Here is a 24,849-nt window from a genome sequence, read left to right on the forward strand (position 1 = left end):
CACTCTCAACAGAGATGGGTACAGTGGACCTCTCTGCCCCAGCCATTGCTCTTAAGTGTGGGTGGATGTGTTGCAATCTACCTACACTTGGGTTTACCTACTAAACCTATCTAGTAGTTGTAGTCAGGGTGTGCTACTCCCTTTGCTCTACAACAACTAAGTTCAGTAGAACTTAAGTATATCTAATCTGGTTTTATATGTACCTACAGGTACCTATGTGATCTTTCAATTGGTAACCAAGAGATTACAATGGTAAAACACAGCAAGCTCAAATCCAACCGCTGCTCACCAATGTGAGAAGTTGGCCTGGTATATGATGTTCACTAGTTCCAGGCCCGGGACTGGTGTGCCCCAGGACCGGATTGAACTGGCATATGCACCGAGGCTCCTTGTGAGCCACAGGCATGTCTGGTTTCTTTCAAGCCCTACCTGACCAATACACAAAATCCTGTCTGGGGTGGTGCACGCACCTCCCCTGGCAGGAAACCCTTTGTCCACACCTCCCAAGCTGGAAGGACTCCCAGCAGCAGGAGGGCAGACTTGTGTCTGTGGTGGCAGCATCCATTTTGTGGAGCTGAGGCTATGTCTGATTTTACCCGGGTTTCAGGTACTGTACATGTCGTGTCCCTCTAGAAGGGTGGAATGCTAACCCCGTCGCCAGAATTGGCGAGGGGTTAGTATTCCAATTCGTATGACACCTTACTCGACATGTTTTGATAAAGCCAAACTGTAGGAGAGTAGGGTCTGCTATCCTATTGTCACCCCAAATTTTTGCTTTTTGCTTCACTGGTTTTTGACATATTGAGGCTGTGGGCCTGCCAATCAGACCCCCAGCCTGCTGTTCTCTCTACTAAATTAAAACTATGCACCCTAGGTGCATAACCAATTGGAAGTGGATCACCCTGTCAGCCCCTGTACCAGTGTACACTAGGTACCCAGGGCATTGGTGTACCCAAGGCCTGCCAGGGGCTGAAGCATGTATTATGCCACCCCAGGCTTGGCCTAACAATTTGACACAACTGGCTGATCACTCAGCTGGGGTAAGTTGGTGTAACCACCTCTTACTTAGGTGTAGTATACCTATACCTAACCTTAAATGGGACACATGGTAACCTATAAGTCACTCCTATGGCAGGCCTTAACAATCCTGAAGGCAGAGTGCTTGGCTCCATGTGAGATGGTGCTCTGGCATGAGCTGAGCCTGTCTGCAGTGGTCGGAACAACTTCCTTCTACTGTTTCCAGATATCGTCATACCATATACTCTTAAGTGCATTATGAACCTCGCGGTTAAATGCTATCTTTGGTTTGGCTTTATCAAAACATGTCGAGTAAGGTGTCATACGAATTGGAATACTAACCCCTCGCCAATTCTGGCGACGGGGTTAGCATTCCACCCTTCTAGAGGGACACGACATGTACAGTACCTGAAACCCGGGTAAAATCAGACATAGCCTCAGCTCCACAAAATGGATGCTGCCACCACAGACACAAGTCTGCCCTCCTGCTGCTGGGAGTCCTTCCAGCTTGGGAGGTGTGGACAAAGGGTTTCCTGCCAGGGGAGGTGCGTGCACCACCCCAGACAGGATTTTGTGTATTGGTCAGGTAGGGCTTGAAAGAAACCAGACATGCCTGTGGCTCACAAGGAGCCTCGGTGCATATGCCAGTTCAAACCGGTCCTGGGGCACACCAGGCCTGGGGCGAGCTGGACAAAGGATTGGGGGTGTAACCACCCCCCTTCCTGGTCCCACCCATAGGGAGGGACCTAGCAGGTAGTCCGGCCCCCTAGAATCCGCTTAAAGGTAGGAGCTGTGTCCTAAGACTTGAGACATCCTGGAATCAACTTAACACTAAGAAGAAGACGGGAACTTCGACGCTCTGCTGCACAGAGGACTGAAGCCGATCTCCCCTGTGGTCAGGGAGTGACCACCTTGCTAACGCAAGCACCATCCAGCGAATCAACGTCTGCTTTGCCGCCGCCTCCCGCCGGAGCCCGAGCCCAGAGACTGACAAGACCTGGACCTCCAGACCTCCCACCGCCCGATCCACAGTCCCTGAAAAGAGGAGACCCGTGGAGGCACCGAGACACGTGGAGCCAGCCATCTTGAAACGACCACGACAAGCTGACAAGTGCAACAACCGAGGCTCCCTCCAAGTTGTGCTTTGGGATCTGAGAAGCCCAACCCTCGAGCAGCATCTGCACCAAAGGTGAGCCCTCCAGCATCTCCACGATCTGCGTGGGGCCCTTCTGCATTTTGCCACTCGACGCGCCTAACCGGTTGCTGGCCCGCTGGCTAGTAGCCATCTTGGCGACTGTGAGAAGTTGGCCTGGTATATGCTGTTCACTAGTTCTAGTGACCACCTTGTACCATGCCAAGCAACCCTTATGGTGTGGTTGTAAGTCAACCTTTTTGGACTAGCTGCCCTAGTGGTAGCGTAGGCTAAGCAGTCTTTGAGGCTAAACTCGTGATGCGTGTTAAGCAAGCTGTTTTACCAATAGTAACCCCCTTTTATACCAATGAAAGGACACCACACAGATATATATTCAAAATATATATGTATTTATTTCTCAAAGTAACCCCTAGTCTCTTTATGAGCACAGGAGCACAAATCGTCAAACAAGATTATCACAGAATACACAGAAGTTGCACTTTATATGGATAGGCCCTGGTGGCCACTCGAACCATATACTAAAATAGTGGTATAAGTACCACGAACAGAAAAGGGAAAAGGCCTAGGGCCTCTAGAATCGCTGGGCCTACAAGGAGCTAACGTCAGTTAGTGACCAGGAGGTCCACGGGTGGCGTGTGCAGAGCAAATAGTCACACGCGGGCTCCCATAGGTTTCAATGGGTGCGTAAAAAGTACAAAGTTACTGCAAAAGGAATCTTCCGGATGACCTAGGAACTTAAGATTTGGAACACAGGCACTAGAGATGTATTACTACACATGGGCACCGGAGTGCCAGCTTTACCTCACCCACAGGAAGCGGGTGCATAGGCCTCAAAGTGCGTCGGGTTTCTTCTATCTGTTCCGTTGAGCCTGGGACAAAGATGCTGCAGGCGGTCGGTCGGGAAGAGATGCAGTGGGTCCAAGAGTGGATCGGAGATGTTGAAGACCTGTAAGCAGAGGGGACAGTGTTCACAGTCACTAGCCAGTGACCAGCGTGGCACCAGGTGGGTACCAGGCGATGTCGGGTGCAAACAGGTGATGAGGGGTAGCTTGTCTCCGCAGCCACGTGGTCCCTGAAGGTCGACGACGTCCAGGAGTCGGCTCACGAGCTGTCCCACGCAGGCTCTCGCTGTCGGCGGTGTCGGCGACTTGATCGAAGCAAACAAGCCTTGGCAAAAGCAATTGCAGGAGGATTCGGAAATCAGCTGTTGGTTCTGACCAGCAAGGTCAGAGGGATTGCTCCTTTGGAGGGGAGCAAGGGCCAGTCTGGAGCAACCAGACCAGCGGTGTTTGTCGTAGATTTCGTCGCCAAGATGGCCACTAGCCAGCGGGCCAGCAACCGGTTAGGCGCGTCGAGTGGCAAAATGCAGAAGGGCCCCACGCAGATCGTGGAGATGCTGGAGGGCTCACCTTTGGTGCAGATGCTGCTCGAGGGTTGGGCTTCTCAGGACCCAAAGCACAACTTGGAGGGAGCCTCGGTTGTTGCACTGGTCAGCTTGTCGTAGTCGTTCCAAGATGGCTGGCTCCACGTGTCTCGGTGCCTCCACGGGTCTCCTCTTTTCAGGGACTGTGGATCGGGCGGTGAGAGGTCTGGAGGTCCAGGTCTTGTCAGTCTCTGGGCTCGGGCTCCGGCGGGAGGCGGCGGCAAAGCAGACGGTGATTCGCTGGATGGTGCTTGCGTTAGCAAGGTGGTCACTCCCTGACCACAGGGGAGATTTTCTTCAGTCTTCTGTGCAGCAGAATGTCGAAGTTCCCGTCTTCTTCTTAGTTTCAAGTTGATTCCAGGATGTCTGAAGTCTTAGGACACAGCTCCTACCTTTAAGCGGATTCTAGGGGCCGGACTACCTGCTAGGTCCCTCCCTATGGGTGGGACCAGGAAGGGGGGTGGTTACACCCCCAATCCTTTGTCCAGCTCGCCCCAGGCCCGGGACTGGTGTGCCCCAGGACCGGTTTGAACTGGCATATGCACCGAGGCTCCTTGTGAGCCACAGGCATGTCTGGTTTCTTTCAAGCCCTACCTGACCAATACACAAAATCCTGTCTGGGGTGGTGCACGCACCTCCCCTGGCAGGAAACCCTTTGTCCACACCTCCCAAGCTGGAAGGACTCCCAGCAGCAGGAGGGCAGACTTGTGTCTGTGGTGGCAGCATCCATTTTGTGGAGCTGAGGCTATGTCTGATTTTACCCGGGTTTCAGGTACTGTACATGTCGTGTCCCTCTAGAAGGGTGGAATGCTAACCCCGTCGCCAGAATTGGCGAGGGGTTAGTATTCCAATTCGTATGACACCTTACTCGACATGTTTTGATAAAGCCAAACCAAAGATAGCATTTAACCGCGAGGTTCATAATGCACTTAAGAGTATATGGTATGACGATATCTGGAAACAGTAGAAGGAAGTTGTTCCGACCACTGCAGACAGGCTCAGCTCATGCCAGAGCACCATCTCACATGGAACCAAGCACTCTGCCTTCAGGATTGTTAAGGCCTGCCATAGGAGTGACTTAGAGGTTACCAGGTGTCCCATTTAAGGTTAGGTATAGGTATACTACACCTAAGTAAGAGGTGATTACACCAACTTACCCCAGCTGAGTGATCAGCCAGTTGTGTCAGATTGTTAGGCCAAGCCTGGGGTGGCATAATACATGCTGCAGCCCCTGGCAGGCCTTGGGTACACCAATGCCCTGGGTACCTAGTGTACACTGGTACAGGGGCTGACAGGGTGATCCACTTCCAATTGGTTATGCACCTAGGGTGCATAGTTTTAATTTAGTAGAGAGAACAGCAGGCTGGGGGTCTGATTGGCAGGCCCACAGCCTCAATATGTCAAAAACCAGTGAAGCAAAAAGCAAAAATTTGGGGTGACCATAGGATAGCAGACCCTACTCTCCTACACAACCCCCCCCCAAACGCTGGGACATTAAACTAGCCTTGACCAGTCTCGTCTTCATGTCCTAAGTGGAAGTACCTGGAGAGACCATCTGCATTCCCATGGTCAGTACCTGGCCGGTGCTCCACTGTAAAGTCCATCCCCTGTAGGGAAATGGACCACCTAAGCAGTTTGGGGTTTTCACCCTTCATCTGATTTAGCCACAAGAGGGGCTTATGGTCGGTCTGAATCTTGAAGTGAGTGCCAAACAAGTATGGCCTCAGCTTCTTCAGGGCCCACACCACAGCAAAGGCCTCCCTCTCAATAGCTGACCAATTCTTCTCTCTGGGGGTCAACCTTCTGCTAATAAAAGCAATGGGTTGGTCTTGACCATCTACATTAAGTTGTGACAGCACAGCTCCCACACCCAACTCAGAAGCATCTGTTTGGACAATAAACTCTTTGGAGTAGTCAGGACTTTTCAGGATAGGTGCAGAGCACATGGCCTCCTTCAGGTCATCAAATGCCTTTTGACAGCTTACTGTCCACTGAACCTTTTTGGGCATCTTCTTGGATGTCAGATCATTAAGAGGAGTCACAATGGACCCATAGTTCTTAACAAACTTCCTGTAATACCCAGTCAAGCCCAAGAAAGCTCGAACTTGAGTCTGGGTGGTTGGAGGGGACCAATCCTTGATGGACTGTATCTTACTCTCCAGTGGTTGAACTTGGCCCCCACCTACAAGGTGGCCCAAATACACAACCTTACTCTGCCCTATCTGGCACTTAGTAGCCTTGATAGTGAGGCCTGCCCTTTGCAGAGCCTCAAGAGCCTTCTTCAGGTGGATCAGGTGATCCTCCCAGGTGGAACTAAAGACAGCAATGTCATCAAGATATGCTGCGCAAAAGTCATCCAACCCAGTAAGGACTTGGTTCACCAGCCTTTGGAAGGTGGCAGGTGCATTCTTCAGACCAAAGGGCATCACCACAAACTGATAATGCCCACCTGGGGTTGAGAATGCTGTTTTGGCCTTAGACTCCTCAGCTAACCTGATTTGCCAATAGCCAGCTGTCAAGTCAAATGTGCTCAAAAACTTTGCAGAAGCTAGTTTGTCTATGAGCTCATCTGCCCTTGGAATAGGGTGTGCATCTGTCCTGGTGACAGCATTGAGTCCTCTGTAATCCACACAGAACCTCATCTCTCTCTTGCCATCTTTGGTGTGAGGTTTGGGGACCAGAACCACTGGGCTAGCCCAGGGGCTCTCTGAGGGTTCAATGACACCTAATTCCAGCATTTTATGTACCTCAGCCTTTATACAGTCCCTGACGTGGTCAGGTTGTCTGTAAAGTTTGTTCTTTACAGGCAGACTGTCACCAGTGTCCACAACATGGGTACACCAGTCAGTTTGACTAGGTATCAAGGAAAACATATGTGAAAATGATTGTAGAACCTGTCTACATTCAGTCTGCTGATGGGCAGTGAGGTTGCCTCCAAGGGTCACTCCTTCAACTGAGCCATCTTCAGGGTTCTGAGACAACAGGTCTGGGAGAGGGTCACTCTCTTCCTCCTGTCCCTCATCTGTAGCCATGAGCAAGCCCATGTCTGCCCTGTCAACATATGCTTTAAGCCTGTTAACATGGAGTACCCTGTGGGGACTCCTGGGAGTTCCTAGGTCGACCAAGTAGGTGACCTCTCCCTTCTTTTCCAGGATTGTATGGGGTCCAGACCATTTGTCTTGGAGTGCTGCTGGGGCCACCGGCTCCAACACCCATACCTTCTGTCCTGGCTGATACTCAACCAAGACAGCCTTTTGGTCATGCCAAGCTTTCTGTAAGGCCTGGCTTGCCTCAAGGTTTTTAGATGCCTTCTCCATATACTCAGCCATCCTGGAGCGGAGACCAAGTACATAGTCCACTATGTCTAGCTTAGGCTTTTTGAGAGGTAACTCCCATCCTTCCTTCACCAAACACAGTGGGCCTCTCACAGGGTGCCCAAACAACAATTCAAAGGGGCTGTAGCCAACTCCTTTTTGTGGGACCTCTCTGTAAGCAAACAGAAGGCAGGGTAGAAGGATATCCCATCTTCGCCTGAGCTTTTCAGGTAATCCTTTGATCATACCCTTTAGGGTCTTGTTGAATCTCTCAACAAGCCCATTGCATTGTGGGTGATAAGGGGTGGTGAACTTGTAGTTGACACCACATTCCTTCCACATAGCTGTCAAGTATCCTGACATAAAGTTGGTACCTCTGTCAGATACTACCTCCTTAGGAAACCCCACTCTGGAGAATACTCCCAGCAGGGCCCTGGCCACAACAGGAGCTGTAGTGGTCCTAAGGGGAATTGCCTCTGGATACCTGGTGGCATGATCCACTACCACCAGTATAAATCTGTGTCCAGATGCAGTGGGAGGATCCATGGGACCCACTATGTCTATTCCCACTCTTTCAAAGGGGACCCCCACCACAGGTAGTGGTATTAGGGGGGCCTTTGTTGTGCCACCTGATTTGCCACTGGCTTGGCAGGTAACACAGGAGCGACAAAACTCCTTTGTATCTTCATTCATATGAGGCCAGTGAAAGTGAGGGACAAGCCTGTCCCAAGTCTTGTTCTGGCCTAAGTGTCCTGCTAAAGGAATGTCATGGGCCAAGGTAAGAAGGAAGCCCCTAAATTGCAGAGGTATGACCAACCTCCTGGTTGCACCAGGCTTGGGGTCTCTAGCCTCTGAATAAAGGAGCCCTTCATCCCAATACACTTTATGGGTACCTTGAGCATTCCCAGCAGCCTCAGCAGCAGCCAGCTGTCTGAGGGGTTCAAGAGAGGGACAGGATAACTGAGCCTGCCTCAAGTCAGCCCTTGAAGGTCCCCCTGTCCCCAGAAACTCAACCTGATCAGGTTCAAGCTCTTCAGGGACAGTTCCTTCAGGGTCCTCTAGATCAGCTTCCTGGGAAGGCTGATCATCACTCTGAGGCAGGGGGGAAGGCACAGCCTTGACCCTCCTGTTCTTCTTCTTGGTAGGTGCTTGGTCCATTGTTCCAGGATCCAAGACCTGTGGTTCAGTGAGGCACTTTTTGGCCTGTGACCTGGTCACAGCAAGGACATGTGATGATATACCTAACATCTCTGCATGAGTCCTGTACTCCACTTCTGACCATAGAGAACTCTCTAGGTCATTGCCCAACAAACATTCTACTGGGAGGTCTGCACTAACCACAACCCTTTTGAGGCCAGTTACCCCTCCCCATGAGAAGTTAACAACTGCCACACTATGTGAAGTAGTGGCATTGCTGGCATTGGTCACCAGGTAGTTCTCACCTGGTATGTACTGTCCAGGATCCACAAAGCCTGGTGTCACCATAGTGACACTGGCACATGTGTCCCTGTAGGCTTGAGCCACTTTGTCATTAATTAAAGGAGTCTGTCTGTACTTGCCCAGGTTACTGGGGCTCACAGTCAGGGACAAATCAATGTCCCCATCACAGATCAAGACTGCCTGTGTAAGGGTTCTGTCTAAGTCAGAATCTCCTTCAGTTCCCATAGTGATTCCCACTACACCCTTTGTCTGGGGACCAACACTGCTAACAGTAGTACTGGGAGCAGGTGCCTTAGGGGCAACAGTGTTGGGGGCTCCACCCTTTTTGCAATCACTAGTCCAGTGAGTTGTATTTTTACAATGATTGCACCAGGGTTTCTTCTGACCTTCTTTCTTCTTTTTGGACTGTTGGGACCCACCCTCCTTAGTAGTAGTTTGGGGCCCTGTTGAAGACTTCTGGTCTTTAGGTTTCTGATCTCCACCCTTTTGGTCTGTTTTCTTCTGATCACCCCCTTGGCCCTGGTTCTGGTTCTTTTGCTTAACCCTGGTTCTGACCCATTTGTCTGCCTTCTTTCCCAATTCTTGGGGAGAGGTCAGATCAGAGTCAACCAAGTGTTGATGCAGTTGCTGGTTTTGACAGTTATTTAAAATCTGCTCTCTCATCATCAAATTATACAATCCTGTAAAATCAGATACCTTACTTCCCAGCAACCAACCCTCCAAAGCCTTAGTGGCACATTCAATGTATTCAGACCAGTCCTGAGTCTGTGTCTTTTGGGTGTCTCTGAACATTAACCTGTACTGTTCAGTGGTTAAGCCTAACCCATCTACCAGAACACTCTTCAGGACTCTGTAGTTTCTGACATCCTCTTCTCTAACAGTGAGGAGTCTGTCTCTGCCTCTTCCTTCAAAGGAGAGCCAGAGGATTGCTGCCCACTGGTCTTCAGGAACCTGCTGTACTTTGCAGGCTCTCTCAAGAGCAGTTATCCATTTGTGGATGTCATCCCCACTTTTGTAGGGGGGCACAACCTTAGACAGGTTCCTATTGTCAAAGACCCTATCTTTGTCCTTAGGGACAATGCTGCCACCAGTGGGTATAGACCCACTCTCTTTATGCTGTCTAGCCTTGCTAAGTTTCTCTTCCATCAGGGCTACTTCTAGCTCCTGCTTCCTGATCCTCAGCTGAGCCTCTTGCATCTTGGCCTCATGTTCCCTCCTCTGAGGGGTGGTCATCCTTCTCCTGGAGTGACCTTGAGAGCCTCTAGAGCCATGGGAAGCATTGGAGTCACCTGAGCGATTCCTTTGCCTTCCAAGCCCTGTGTTAAGTCCACTGGGGAGATCCAGTGGGTTGAACCCACTGTCAGTCCCCAATAGCCTTGGTTTAGCTGGGCCAAGTATAATACTTGGCACTGGGCTAGTTCTCCCTTCATCCTCACTACTGTCAGTATCCTTTTCACTCTCATCCTCTGTGGTAGGCATCCCATCTAAGGGGTGACTATTGGGAAGGGGTACTTCAGTGGCATCTTTAGAAGGGGGGCCTCCTGTTCCTGTCCCTAAGGGGGCTAACTGGGAAGCTTTCTTGAGTGCTCTCTGATTCTCATCATTCTGTAAGAGCTCTCTGAGCTCAGCAGAGTTTGGGTTCTTGGGCTGTTTAAGGCCTCTAAGAGTTGCCAAATGCCTGAGCTCATTCTGATTAAGGGTAGCAAAGCTGGATGGTGCCCTCTGGGGGTCACTCTCAACAGAGATGGGTACAGTGGACCCCTCTGCCCCGGCCATTGCTCTTAAGTGTGGGTGGATGTGTTGCAATCTACCTACACTTGGGTTTACCTACTAAACCTATCTAGTAGTTGTAGTCAGGGTGTGCTACTCCCTTTGCTCTACAACAACTAAGTTCAGTAGAACTTAAGTATATCTAATCTTGTTTTATATGTACCTACAGGTACCTATGTGATCTTTCAATTGGTAACCAAGAGATTACAATGGTAAAACACAGCAAGCTCAAATCCAACCGCTGCTCACCAATGTGAGAAGTTGGCCTGGTATATGCTGTTCACTAGTTCTAGTGACCACCTTGTACCATGCCAAGCAACCCTTATGGTGTGGTTGTAAGTCAACCTTTTTGGACTAGCTGCCCTAGTGGTAGCGTAGGCTAAGCAGTCTTTGAGGCTAAACTCGTGATGCGTGTTAAGCAAGCTGTTTTACCAATAGTAACCCCCTTTTATACCAATGAAAGGACACCACACAGATATATATTCAAAATATATATGTATTTATTTCTCAAAGTAACCCCTAGTCTCTTTATGAGCACAGGAGCACAAATCGTCAAACAAGATTATCACAGAATACACAGAAGTTGCACTTTATATGGATAGGCCCTGGTGGCCACTCGAACCATATACTAAAATAGTGGTATAAGTACCACGAACAGAAAAGGGAAAAGGCCTAGGGCCTCTAGAATCGCTGGGCCTACAAGGAGCTAACGTCAGTTAGTGACCAGGAGGTCCACGGGTGGCGTGTGCAGAGCAAATAGTCACACGCGGGCTCCCATAGGTTTCAATGGGTGCGTAAAAAGTACAAAGTTACTGCAAAAGGAATCTTCCGGATGACCTAGGAACTTAAGATTTGGAACACAGGCACTAGAGATGTATTACTACACATGGGCACCGGAGTGCCAGCTTTACCTCACCCACAGGAAGCGGGTGCATAGGCCTCAAAGTGCGTCGGGTTTCTTCTATCTGTTCCGTTGAGCCTGGGACAAAGATGCTGCAGGCGGTCGGTCGGGAAGAGATGCAGTGGGTCCAAGAGTGGATCGGAGATGTTGAAGACCTGTAAGCAGAGGGGACAGTGTTCACAGTCACTAGCCAGTGACCAGCGTGGCACCAGGTGGGTACCAGGCGATGTCGGGTGCAAACAGGTGATGAGGGGTAGCTTGTCTCCGCAGCCACGTGGTCCCTGAAGGTCGACGACGTCCAGGAGTCGGCTCACGAGCTGTCCCACGCAGGCTCTCGCTGTCGGCGGTGTCGGCGACTTGATCGAAGCAAACAAGCCTTGGCAAAAGCAATTGCAGGAGGATTCGGAAATCAGCTGTTGGTTCTGACCAGCAAGGTCAGAGGGATTGCTCCTTTGGAGGGGAGCAAGGGCCAGTCTGGAGCAACCAGACCAGCGGTGTTTGTCGTAGATTTCGTCGCCAAGATGGCCACTAGCCAGCGGGCCAGCAACCGGTTAGGCGCGTCGAGTGGCAAAATGCAGAAAGGCCCCACGCAGATCGTGGAGATGCTGGAGGGCTCACCTTTGGTGCAGATGCTGCTCGAGGGTTGGGCTTCTCAGGACCCAAAGCACAACTTGGAGGGAGCCTCGGTTGTTGCACTGGTCAGCTTGTCGTAGTCGTTCCAAGATGGCTGGCTCCACGTGTCTCGGTGCCTCCACGGGTCTCCTCTTTTCAGGGACTGTGGATCGGGCGGTGAGAGGTCTGGAGGTCCAGGTCTTGTCAGTCTCTGGGCTCGGGCTCCGGCGGGAGGCGGCGGCAAAGCAGACGGTGATTCGCTGGATGGTGCTTGCGTTAGCAAGGTGGTCACTCCCTGACCACAGGGGAGATTTTCTTCAGTCTTCTGTGCAGCAGAATGTCGAAGTTCCCGTCTTCTTCTTAGTTTCAAGTTGATTCCAGGATGTCTGAAGTCTTAGGACACAGCTCCTACCTTTAAGCGGATTCTAGGGGCCGGACTACCTGCTAGGTCCCTCCCTATGGGTGGGACCAGGAAGGGGGGTGGTTACACCCCCAATCCTTTGTCCAGCTCGCCCCAGGCCCGGGACTGGTGTGCCCCAGGACCGGTTTGAACTGGCATATGCACCGAGGCTCCTTGTGAGCCACAGGCATGTCTGGTTTCTTTCAAGCCCTACCTGACCAATACACAAAATCCTGTCTGGGGTGGTGCACGCACCTCCCCTGGCAGGAAACCCTTTGTCCACACCTCCCAAGCTGGAAGGACTCCCAGCAGCAGGAGGGCAGACTTGTGTCTGTGGTGGCAGCATCCATTTTGTGGAGCTGAGGCTATGTCTGATTTTACCCGGGTTTCAGGTACTGTACATGTCGTGTCCCTCTAGAAGGGTGGAATGCTAACCCCGTCGCCAGAATTGGCGAGGGGTTAGTATTCCAATTCGTATGACACCTTACTCGACATGTTTTGATAAAGCCAAACCAAAGATAGCATTTAACCGCGAGGTTCATAATGCACTTAAGAGTATATGGTATGACGATATCTGGAAACAGTAGAAGGAAGTTGTTCCGACCACTGCAGACAGGCTCAGCTCATGCCAGAGCACCATCTCACATGGAACCAAGCACTCTGCCTTCAGGATTGTTAAGGCCTGCCATAGGAGTGACTTAGAGGTTACCAGGTGTCCCATTTAAGGTTAGGTATAGGTATACTACACCTAAGTAAGAGGTGATTACACCAACTTACCCCAGCTGAGTGATCAGCCAGTTGTGTCAGATTGTTAGGCCAAGCCTGGGGTGGCATAATACATGCTGCAGCCCCTGGCAGGCCTTGGGTACACCAATGCCCTGGGTACCTAGTGTACACTGGTACAGGGGCTGACAGGGTGATCCACTTCCAATTGGTTATGCACCTAGGGTGCATAGTTTTAATTTAGTAGAGAGAACAGCAGGCTGGGGGTCTGATTGGCAGGCCCACAGCCTCAATATGTCAAAAACCAGTGAAGCAAAAATTTGGGGTGACCATAGGATAGCAGACCCTACTCTCCTACAGCGACGAACTTTACGAAATACACCGCTGGTCTGGTTGCTCCAGACTGGCCCTTGCTCCCCTCCAAAGGAGCAGTCCTTCTGACCTTGCTGGTCAGAACCATCAGCTTATTTCATCTCCTACAACAATTGCTTTTGCCAAGGCTTGTTTGCTTCGATCAAGTCGCCGACACCGCCGACAGCGAGAGCCTGCGTGGGACAGCTCGTGAACCGACTCCTGGACGTCGTCGACCTCCAGGGACCACGTGGCTGCAGAGACAAGCTACACCTTTCTTCCTGTTTGCACCCGACATCGCCTGGTACCCACCTGGTGCCACGCCGGTCACTGGCTAGTGACTGTGAACACTGTCCCCTCTGCTTACAGGTCTTCAACATCCCCGATCCACTCTTGGATCCACTGCATCTCTCCCGGACCGACCGCCTGCAGCATCTTTGTCTTCAGGCTCCACGGAACAGATAGAAGAAACCCGACGCACTTCGAGGCCTATGCACCCGCTTCCTGTGGGTGAGGTAAAGCTGGCACACCTGTGCCCAAGTGTAGTATTACATCTCTAGTGCCTGTGTTCCAAATCTTGAGTTCCTAGTCCATCCGGAAGATCCTCTTTGCAGTAAATTTGTACTTTTTACGCACCCATTGAAACCTATGGGAGCACGCGTGTGACTATTTGCTCTGCACACGCCACCCGTGGACCTCCTGGTCACTAACTGAAGTTAGCTCCTTGTAGGCCCAGCGATTCTAGAGGCCCTAGGCCTTTTCCCTTTTCTGTTCGTGGTACTTATACCACTATTTTAGTATATGGTTTGAGCGGCCACCAGGGCCTATCCATATAAAGTGCAACTTCTGTGTATTCTACTGTAATCTTGTTTGACGATTTGTGCTCCTGTGCTCATAAAGAGACTAGGGGTTACTTTGAGAAATAAATACATATATATTTTGAATATATATCTGTGTGGTGTCCTTTCATTGGTATAAAAGGGGGTTACATTTGGTAAAACAGCTGGCTTAACACGCTTCACGAGTTTAGCCTCAAAGACTGCTTAGCCTACGCTACCACTAGGGCAGCTAGTCCGAAAAGGTTGACTTACAACCACACCATAAGGGTTGCTTGGCATGGTACAAGGTGATCACTTTAACTAGTGAGCATCATATACCAGGCCAACTTCTCACACAAACCAAAGATAGCATTTAACCGCGAGGTTCATAATGCACTTAAGAGTATATGGTATGACGATATCTGGAAACAGTAGAAGGAAGTTGTTCCGACCACTGCAGACAGGCTCAGCTCATGCCAGAGCACCATCTCACATGGAACCAAGCACTCTGCCTTCAGGATTGTTAAGGCCTGCCATAGGAGTGACTTATAGGTTAACATGTGTCCCATTTAAGGTTAGGTATAGGTATACTACACCTAAGTAAGAGGTGATTACACCAACTTACCCCAGCTGAGTGATCAGCCAGTTGTGTCAAATTGTTAGGCCAAGCCTGGGGTGGCATAATACATGCTTCAGCCCCTGGCAGGCCTTGGGTACACCAATGCCCTGGGTACCTAGTGTACACTGGTACAGGGGCTGACAGGGTGATCCACTTCCAATTGGTTATGCACCTAGGGTGCATAGTTTTAATTTAGTAGAGAGAACAGCAGGCTGGGGGTCTGATTGGCAGGCCCACAGCCTCAATATGTCAAAAACCAGTGAAGCAAAAAGCAAAATTTTGGGGTGACCATAGGATAGCAGACCCTACTCTCCTACACCAATCTATATATATATTATCCTCTAAACAAATTGGTGTTAGAAGGAAGTTAAGGTTGACTAATATTTCAAAAAGTGGCTATACCATAAAACAAATGTGGTCTGAAACTCACAGGTTAAGATGGTACTTTCACCTTGCGATCCAACTGACCCCGTGCTAAGTCAACAGCACGAGTGAAAAATTATTTTGCCCTCCCCCCCCTTTGAAACTTCTGAATCTTTTGACTAATCTGCATGAAAGTTGCCACGCACTTAGATGTCTTCTAAATTATTGTCATTGCCAACTTTGGTACAGATTAGTCAAAAGGGGAAAGTTATTAAGGACTCAAACATCCAATGGCGTGAGATAGAAAAAAAGTAATTAAAACAAGGGGTACGAGAAAGAGTGTTAGAATAAGTGATGGAGAGGGCATTCTAATGGGGGAAGGATTGAAAGAGCACTTTTAGAATTAGGAAGGGAAACTTGCAACCAAAAATAGACAGCTGTCAGAAAGCAGTGGGAAAAAAGTAGGTTCCTCTCACACCCAACTTACCCTTCATGCACCCTGGGAACCGTGCACCAGCTGCCCGCTCAAAGTCCCCAGGAGACATCCAGTTGCCCAGCTGACCCTTGGCACCACCAACAGGAATGGGCACAGTGTCCCGCTGATTTTCGGTCACAATCACAGTCTTTGATTCCACTCGTGCCACATCCTTAGGATCCGTCCTGGTCAGCCAGCTACAAGAAGAGCAACAATGCCGGCATGATTAATATAAAAGAAACTCCCCAAATAATGACTTTAACCCCAATAGAAATGGAAGTACAATGGACGTGGTGTGTCGGCTACCAGAAGAGCAGTTTACTTATGTGTTACAAGGGTAGGTGTCCAGATATGGTCAGATTGGCCACCTTAAAGAGGACCAGTCAATCCTGATTGGCTGGCCACAACCTGAGCAATAAGCTATGGCAGCCATTACAGGACTCTGGAACATGGTCCCTGCATCCTGAAAACACATGAAAAAACATATAAGAGGCAGGCAAGGTGAGTTCAACCTGACACCAATAGGCATGTGGGGGAGGGAATCTCCCAAGAGGCCCCTTCCCTATGACTGGCTAGCCACAACATGGACAAGATGTTGTGGCAGTCATTATGGATGATGTGGGCATGTTCCCTTTTGAAATACATTGTAGGAAATGCCGGGTTTTGAGGGTCATAAAAAGGAGCACATATAAAGGGCGATAACAGGTTTTAGTTCGAATATAAATCTGTTGAGTGTATCATACTCATTTTAAGATTTGTGGTGTGTTCTACAGTGATTTTATCATGAGAAAAATGCTGACCCTCTGCTGCGATTTGATGAACCATGGTTGAAAAAAAAGTGTTTTCTCTTATGGTTTTCTCATAGACATTATGGAAGGTGCTCCAGGAGGCAACACATTTTCTATATTCACAATATCTTCCTTAGCCATCTGAGAACAAAGTTTGATGTTCGGAGTAAAACATATACTTCCAGTAGCAGCCTGTCAGTTGGTTCCCAGCGTTCTGCGTATCTTTCCATGGGGTTCTATTGAACAACTAGAGCAGTAACATTTTTATGTATGACAAAACCATAGCACACTTTAAGCCATCTTCAAGGAATTCAGGCTGGAAAACCTAAAGCATTTCCTTTAAAAATTAACAAAATGATGGGGTGTTCCTTTTGTCATAGAAATTATGGCTGCAGTGCTAGAAAGCACAAATGAGGACAGGCCAGATTTTCTAGGAGTTCTCAAAGGTTCCTTATCCATTTCAGTAAAATATTCGGACGCGCAGACTGGAGCATGCTATTTCAACGCCTGCCTGTCAGTAAACTCCGTTGTGGTCAACTGCAGCTTTATCACAAAGTTTAAATGAGCAACAAGAGTGCTAACATTCTGTATTTAGGATAAAAGTGTGGCACACCTGAGTTCCATCTTGATGGAATCAAAACTAGAGAATACAGCAGTACATTTAAAAAAAAAAAAATCTTTTTGTTATAGTAATTATGGTCAGTGCTCTAGACAGCTAAAATTAGATCACAATTTCTGTGTGGTCTTAAATATCTTCCTCGTCCATTTTAGTACAACATTCTGACATGCAGAGTGAAACATGCACTTTAAACACCAGCAGCAGTGTGTCAGTTAACTCCAGTGGCGGCTGGTGAAGTTTGAGAGTGGTGAGGCTGGACTGCACACAGGAGGGGAAGGGATGAGGGGGAGGCAGCTTTTTGGTTCACTTTAGGGGGGTTCAGCAGTTTTTGGGAGGCCGGGCGCCATTTCCCATGCAAATCTTTTCAATTAATTGCATTTCTCGCTGTTTCATCTGCATAGCCAGCAAAGTACGTGGCTAACCGATCAATTATGGGGCACCATATTTCTTAAATTTGCATTGCGGAGTTCATTTTGTGTGATTTAAAACTAAGCCACACAGAAAAATAAAGGTTAAAATGCATTAAGTGATTAAGAAATCTTGAATGCAATATGGTATAATATTGGGACATGTAGAGAATAAATAGTTATGTTTCATTGCCAGCTAGAACACCGAAACACTTGGCTGTTTCTCTTAAATCGCATTTATAGAAACTGTGTGGTGTGTGATGTAAATCATGTGCAACTTATGTCCTGCAACAAATTCATTTATTGAGAGATGCTGTGGCGGGGCTGCAGACTGGCACAGAGTTCATAAACAGTGTGCCCTTATGTGGAGCAGCCTACATCATACTGATACAGCGATTGGCAATGAAATCTTAGACCACTGCACTGGATTAATATTAGGCGAGTCGTACTTACAGGGACAAATTGATCATTATTAGACTAAAAGTTAGAATCAAATTTAACAGAGTCCGGGCATCAAAAATATAATGAGGGTCATCTGGGAGCTGCAATGTCTGCTGGTATCCCTAGGCTCTGCATAATCTTCGTGTCTGGACGGAGTCTATTTATGGTGGAAGACGAGGATTGACAGCGCATCCTCAGAGCAGAAGCCATATGATTTTTCTGTAGCACAGGAGATGATGCTGGTAGTTTTCCTCATAGCCAAAAACGGACACTCATGAGTCCAGCGGGCACGATGCACAACAGAGTCGTCGTACTGTGTGCCATTAAGCATATGGATCGCGTGAACACCTTTACCGCATACAATGCCCTGCCGCATTGCCCAACAACTGCTCTTGAATGTGAGCTGATTTACAACCAGTGTTATCTGGGTGCGAGGCAGAGGCCCCCCTGACCTCCTACCTCCACTGCCTCGTCTTTTACGGAGAGGACAGAGGGTTTGCACCTCGCAGTCCATGAGCTAATTTCATTAGGGCTGAAAACAAATACTGTGAGAGTTCGTCTAGCAAGTAATTGGCTCAATAAAGACTCTGGAATAGCACATTCAGAGCAACATGATTTTTAGGTCTCGGCTAGCGAAGGCTGCGCTTGCGCAGTCTCGCGAGAATTAATGACTTCGGGTGTTTTGGAGAAGAGGGGCTTGAACCCGCCCCTCTTCTCTCCTCTTCTCCATTGGCTGGCCTCTTAAATGCTGGCCACCCATTGGAGAAGAGGCTTGTCGCGCAAAACAGGCCCAGTCCTTTTCGGATTGGGGGGCGTGTTTTTTCGTTGCTTTTCGCAGGGCGTGTTTTTCTCTCCTCCAGCCAATGGCAAGAGGAGAGAAAAAGAAACACGCCCCCGAATCCGAAACCGAGGCTGCGTTTCTCCGAGGCAGTTCTTCTCTGCCTCGGAGAAAGGCGGTGGTGTCCCGGCGTTGCTCCCTCACCTGATCTCCTTAACAGCAAGCCGGCATATTTTCTGATAACACTTATTGGAGTGCCCGCCTCTAACACAGCATTGCAGCCACACACCTTTCATTTTTTCGGCATGTCAACCATAGCTCCGTACACTTATGTCATTTAAGGTCTCTGCAAAGGCTTTAAAGTCATCGCCCCAACCCATCCCCAGCAAACAGAGCGGGCTTCCGAAAATAACAATTAGCTCAAGCAAGCAGAGCCGAGGAAGTTCGAGCAGACCATAGAGACGGAATCTACCTCAGCTCACCAGCTGCTGCAGACAAAATGATTTGGTGGCCATGCTCAAATTTATTTTTTCCAGTTCCAGAAGCTACCAAATATAATGCAAAATGAAACGTTTAAAAATTTTTTTTTTTAAATAAAAATGTATAAAGGGCTACGTTTGTAAATATATAACAAATTAAAATAAGTGAACCGTACAAAATTAGTTAAATAGATTTAGAATAAGGATTAAAAGATCCTCTGTGTTAGTAAATACTTGTATATTAAATTAATGGTTAACCTCATTTCTCTGTCAGCAAGCTCCCGTGTAACATGGCCTCGTACGTTCCACTGCTTGTCTCTCTTCTATGTCTACAGCTCTGCCTAGGCTGAAAACAGGAGTTTTCTCCTCTCTTCTCGGACACAGCTTCTTCCGGAGCTTTAATGGTAAGAGTTGGGAAGTATATGTTACCTTGGGGAGCAATATTGCCCGAGTGATGGACTGATAGGCCGGCGTGTGGGGGGTGAAAGCCTTGACAAGAGGTGCCCTCACACACTGTAAACAAACTTCCTTCAGCCCTGTGGTGGGATCGGATCCTGGAGTGTACCTTGGGCAAGGAGCATTACCAACTTGATCTAGCTCGGACACTGGTTCAGTGGCTCCACACTGAGGCCACTGGAAGTTTCACTTCCCCTTTTGGTTCTAATTACTTTTAGCATCGACCTCGTCTCCACTTGGCTTCGGGGAGCAGGGGAGAGAAGAAGGATAGAAAACCCTGGAAGAATAAACAAAATATATTGCGCTCCCACGAAAACCGAATCGCTGGCACACTGCTATCAACGCGTGCCCTTTTCCCCCTGTTCTTACATCCCACGTCCCGGAGACGCGAAGGATTTCTATTTATCACATTTTTTCCTTCTATAACATATTGCATTTTATGGGGCAGTTTGGGGTTTTCGGCGTTGTTTCAAAGAAAGGTTTTCAGGGAAAAAAAGGATTTCGCCGCCGGACGGAGGAAATAATAAAATAATACCAAACAAAAGGACTAGACGGAGGAAGGGAAGTTGACACTGAAACGCCCAAAGTCGCTCCGACGGGTTTCAAGGCGCTACAAATATGCAGACGGCGTTGCGTATTCTGCTCTGCATGGCCTTTTTGGCGCTGTCTTTGAGCGAGACCAACACCGCCAACTTCAGCCCGCAGGTAAGATAATTAAACAAATCAGAGTTTTTCCTTGGATGCTTTTGTGTATTTGAGTTTGACATCGCAGTCCTGCCGTGACCCCTCTCACTTGGGACAACTTTAGGTCACCTTATGTAGATTGCAGCCCTTGCACTTCTGTATGGATGGGGGTTATAATATAGTTTTGTTAATTCTGCTTAATTTAGGTTTTGCCCAGCACTCTCGGCCTTTGGCGCAAGTTATCCATCCTCATTAAAAAATAAAAGATGCATAAATCTTCTAATTTCTTGCTGATTTGGATTTGCTGACAATGTGTTATTGTCATTTAATCCTAAAAACGGTTTCTTTCCTTATTGAAGCAGAGTAATGGCTCTCTTCCAGCCTCCCCCGGGGGACACGAGTTCACTCGCACACGAGATCTGCTGACAGGGTTTAGGAGAGTAGCCTGGGATGGGCCAAGCCTGGACCTTCCCTCCACTTCCCCTCCCTCCCTGTCAGACTTCTCTCTGTGTTTTTTTCCCTTTATTTTCTTTGTTGTCTGTTTTTGTTGGAAGGACTTCTGCACAAAGTAACGAAACCAAATAATACCAGATACGTAGAAACTGGACCTCTCCCCCTCACATTTAGGCAGCACGCACATATTTTGTATTTCATGTATAGATTTAGTACGTGTGCGTTTTTAGGCACCCCGAATGGAAATGTTGTTCAAAGGTCACATGTAGCGGTGCAGAGGCCGTGGATTGGATGGGAAGCAAGAATGAGTGTGCGCGCTTTGGGGGAATCGTGATCTAACGTGACTTGACGATCTGTTGGAGTACAACGGGGTCTCCTGGCTAGGGCACAGGGAAGGGGCGGTGGAAGACTGGCTCTGTGGTGTCACGGAGGTGAAGTGCTGCTTGTGGGGGCTGGTACCGGATGCGTAAACTGGGCCTCTCAGTCTCCCATCGGCACGCAGCCCAGCAGTTCGTTCTTCTGATGTCTAAAATGGGTGCTATTGATTTGGGTAATCACTCGATTCATCGATCGGACGTGTACATGCATAGGAGTGTGGGAGGGGCGGGTGTATGTGCGAATACGAAAGGCAGGAAGCGGTGCTCTGAATGTTTGGCTCGGGTGCATTGGGGGAAGCCATTTGTTTGCAATTGTGCATTTTCGCCCTGCTCAGCAGAACCGTGGCCTTTAACGGAATACACTAAAGTGCAGCTCCGGCGGCATTCACCCCACCCCCACTTGCGCATTCTGCTGAGCTTGTATTTTTTTTTACACACTTATCTAATGAAGTCTTAGGTCTTCGTGGGCGAATGCATCCACCGGGAATTGAAATCCTGACGGGGCCTCTCAGCCGCCCATCCTTCCGGGCTCTGGGTAGCAATGAAGTTCTATAGCGCCGTGAGGTCCCAGCGCTCTTTATATGGTTTACACATACACCAATTGGGTAGTAAGTAGCGGCGCGGAAAATTTTTATTACGTGTATGTGAAGTTGCATTTCGGAAGAGTTGACTGTGGCCCTTTTTAGGTCTCGGCTAGCATAGGTGGCTCTGTGTGGGTGGCTCTGTGTGTGTGGGTGGCTTTGTGTGTGGCTCTGTGTGTGAGTGCAAATGCAATAGGTCTTGCCTTTGAGAGAGATTAAGCTATTGACATTGTAAATAACAATGCCGTTTCTTTAAATGTTTTAAAAACAAAAACATAAACAAAAATAATGTCATGAGCAATGCCAATAGCTCTAACTTTAACAATGCCGAGACCATTGCATTGTAAATGCTTGTTACTATTGCTGTACTGAATTACAGTGAATTTAGCGTACCAGTGCTTGGACCAATACGTTCCCAGTTGTGTAGTATAAAGCGCTCCACATAGAATGAGTTAAGATCCTTTGCCCCTATTCCAACCTTGCTTTACATAATCCTTCATGACTATTCCTCTTCACTCTTTTTCAGAGGTACAGGGAGGTGAATTGAATGGAGGTGTGTTCTGACAGGTGCTGGCGTTCTCTGCTCAATGTGAAAACAGGGTTGTTTCTTGAAAGGCCATTGCCTCTGAAAGAGCGCAGTGTTTTACCGTGACCTACAGAGGTGGTGTGCTAGCTCAGTAGGTTAATGCTCTTACGGCAGACCTGTGAGATTCTTCAAATGAGCATGGGTGACTCAGCCTTTCATCCACCCAGTGTCAACAAAAAGAGTACGATTAATTATTGCAACCTTAACACCTTTTTTCCAAAGCTTTGAGGCCATGTTTAGATAGAGCTGGATGAGAGATTAGGACATTTTTGTTGTTCCTAGCACAAAACGGGAAACTGGGTTAATTTAAGTTGGCATTAACCCAAAAAGAGCAACTTGCATTCTGTTAAAATTAAGAAAATACTCGCTAAGCTTTTTTTTTTTTTTTTTTAGCTTACCGCTCTCTGTGCCATGGCCCACGAGCAAAGTTGGGGGTGCACTAGGGAACCATCGGGGCTTTCAATTGTCGGGGAAGCTCAAGCTTCTAGGCGAGACTGACACGAACCTGCAGTGCACACCACCATTTCTGCTCCTGGCTACCAGTGCAGGTCCAGTAACATAGAGACACTGAAGCTGGAGCTCAAAACATGGTGTCCTCATAATCCTGCAGTTCACAGCCCCGTGGGAAGCATACAATTCGAGTCTGCGCGGTGAGTGATGACAAATTGCGCAGACTCGATTTTTGAGCAACCAGCCTCCCTGCAGCCTTTACCCCACCCTTTCCAAACTCATCACAGGATGAGACCCCCCTCCCCCCCCCCCCATGACGAATTGGAAAAGGGTGGGGTGACCATCCTCTCCACTCCTTGACTGACATGAAGCCCCAGTGTTACAGGGCTTTAGTCTAAAACGCCCATGGCTATTTGTACCCCCATGTCATCAGGGGGTGTGGACTGGTCCTTTAGGCAATTTCTTTGCCGAGCTGATGACCTCACAAGCCTCAGGGCTGTGAGCTCCTCAGCCAGGCAAAAACTGTAGACTCCGGGCTCACCCACAGACAGCAGATTAAGCGAATGCATCGGTGTCACATGAAAGTGACGACACAGTGCCATCAACAAAAGCCTCATCCGAATCGGACTCAAGAAATTTGATTTGTACAATTTTTTCGTTATAAAAAAAAAACGGATATAAAGTGTGTATTTTAACTTTGACAATAGCCGAACCTAGGGAATTAAAGTAAAGGGGGCAAAGGGTTCGGAGCCCCGACGCCCTGGCTTAGAAACCGCCACTGGCTAACTCCCAAGTAATCAACTGCAGCGTCACTACAGTGGTCTAATGAACAGCTAGAGTGCTAGCAATTTGTATTCAAGGCAAAAGTAAGGTACGCCTTAACACCATTCTGTTGAAATATGAGCTGCTGGATTTACAGCCTTTCATAAATAGCAGTCTGAAGTAAATCCGCATTGAACTGTTAATGCAGGCATGGAACCTGAGGGTTAAAAATGTGAGAAGAGGTCTGCGTCATAGTAATTTAATCCATGGTGTATTTTTAAAGGGCTAAATGGCGGTAAAAAGAGATATCTGCATAAATAGAGCATCCAATATCCGTGTGTCTACTCAGCCTACTGATCTTCTCAGTTGCTTAACAGGTCCCTAATTTATGTTAACTTTATGTGACTATGGTCTTATCCTTGCTGTCATCAGTGATGTAATTTGACAAATCATCAGCGACGTAATATGTGAGGTCATAAACAGGGCGCAATTTATAGTTAGCTCAGTAAATGGTAACTGGTGAGTTTCACAGGTTTTTTGTTTTTGTTTTGTCTAGTCTGGTCGTCTTCCAGGCACAGTTGAATACAATAGACTTTGCAAAGGACATTCTCACAGTGCCCTGAAGTAGAGACCCATTCCTTGGTACCTGGGAGAAGAGAAACTGGTCATAGTATCCAGGATATTAAGTGGGCCTTCTCACGGTGCCCGTGAGAATAAAAAGGAGCCTTCTCATGGTATCTGGGAGAAAGGGAACTTTTCACAGTGCCCAGGTATGAAGAGTACGCATTCCCACAGTATCCTGAAGGACGCGGACCTTCTCATAGGGCCCATGGAGAGATGAGTGATCTTCATAGTGCCTAAAAGAGAATAAGATCATCTCAAAAGTGCCCTGGAGTGGCACATACAATGCTAAGGAATATGAGGGATGCCTTTTAAAGTGCCTGTAATTCTTTCTCACAGTAACTGGGAGAAGTCTTTCTCACAGTGCTCAGCAGTAGGACATATTCACACAGGGGAGAGAAAGGGGCCTCATCACAGTGACCCGGGCAGGAGGCCTTTTCACTGTGCCCAGATGTGAAAAGTTGGCCTGGTATATGATGTTCACTAGTTAAAGTGACCACCTTGTTCCATGCCAAGCAACCCTTATGGTGTGGTTGTAAGTCAACCTTTTCGGACTAGCTGCCCTAGTGGTAGCGTAGGCTAAGCAGTCTTTGAGGCTAAACTTGTTAAAGCGTGTTAAGCAGGCTGTTTTACCAAATGCAACCCCCCTTTATACCAATGAAAGGACACCACACAGATATATATTGAAAATATATATGGATTTATTTCTCAAAGTAACCCCTAGACTCTTTATGAGCACAGGAGCACAAATCGTTAAACAAGACAACGTTATAATATACAGAAGTTGCACTTTATATGGATGGGCCATGGTGGCCACTCAAACCATATACTAAAATAGTGGTATAAGTACCACGAACAGGAAAGTGAAAAGGCCTAGGGCCTCTAGAATCGCTGGGCCTACAAGGAGCTAACTCCAGTTAGTGACCAGGAGGTCCACGGGTCGCGTGTGCAGTGAGGAAAGTTACACGCGGGCTCCCATAGGTTTTCA

General features: G+C 48.3%; 1 protein-coding gene across 1 annotated transcript in view; it reads right to left on the reverse strand.

Moving 5' to 3' along the window:
- The window catches only part of LOC146870478 (phosphoenolpyruvate carboxykinase [GTP], mitochondrial-like), a 184,223-nt gene that overhangs the window by 77,435 nt on the left and 81,939 nt on the right, over positions 1-24,849 (reverse strand). Inside the window, exon 3 of the mRNA XM_085642165.1 lies at positions 15,392-15,576. Within this exon, the coding sequence (XP_085498291.1) occupies positions 15,392-15,576 (185 nt within the window). The remainder of the gene's footprint in view (positions 1-15,391; positions 15,577-24,849) is intronic.

The sequence above is a fragment of the Triturus cristatus genome, chromosome 1_1 (genome assembly GCF_964204655.1).
Source record: "Triturus cristatus chromosome 1_1, aTriCri1.1, whole genome shotgun sequence".
NCBI lineage: Eukaryota > Metazoa > Chordata > Amphibia > Caudata > Salamandridae > Triturus > Triturus cristatus.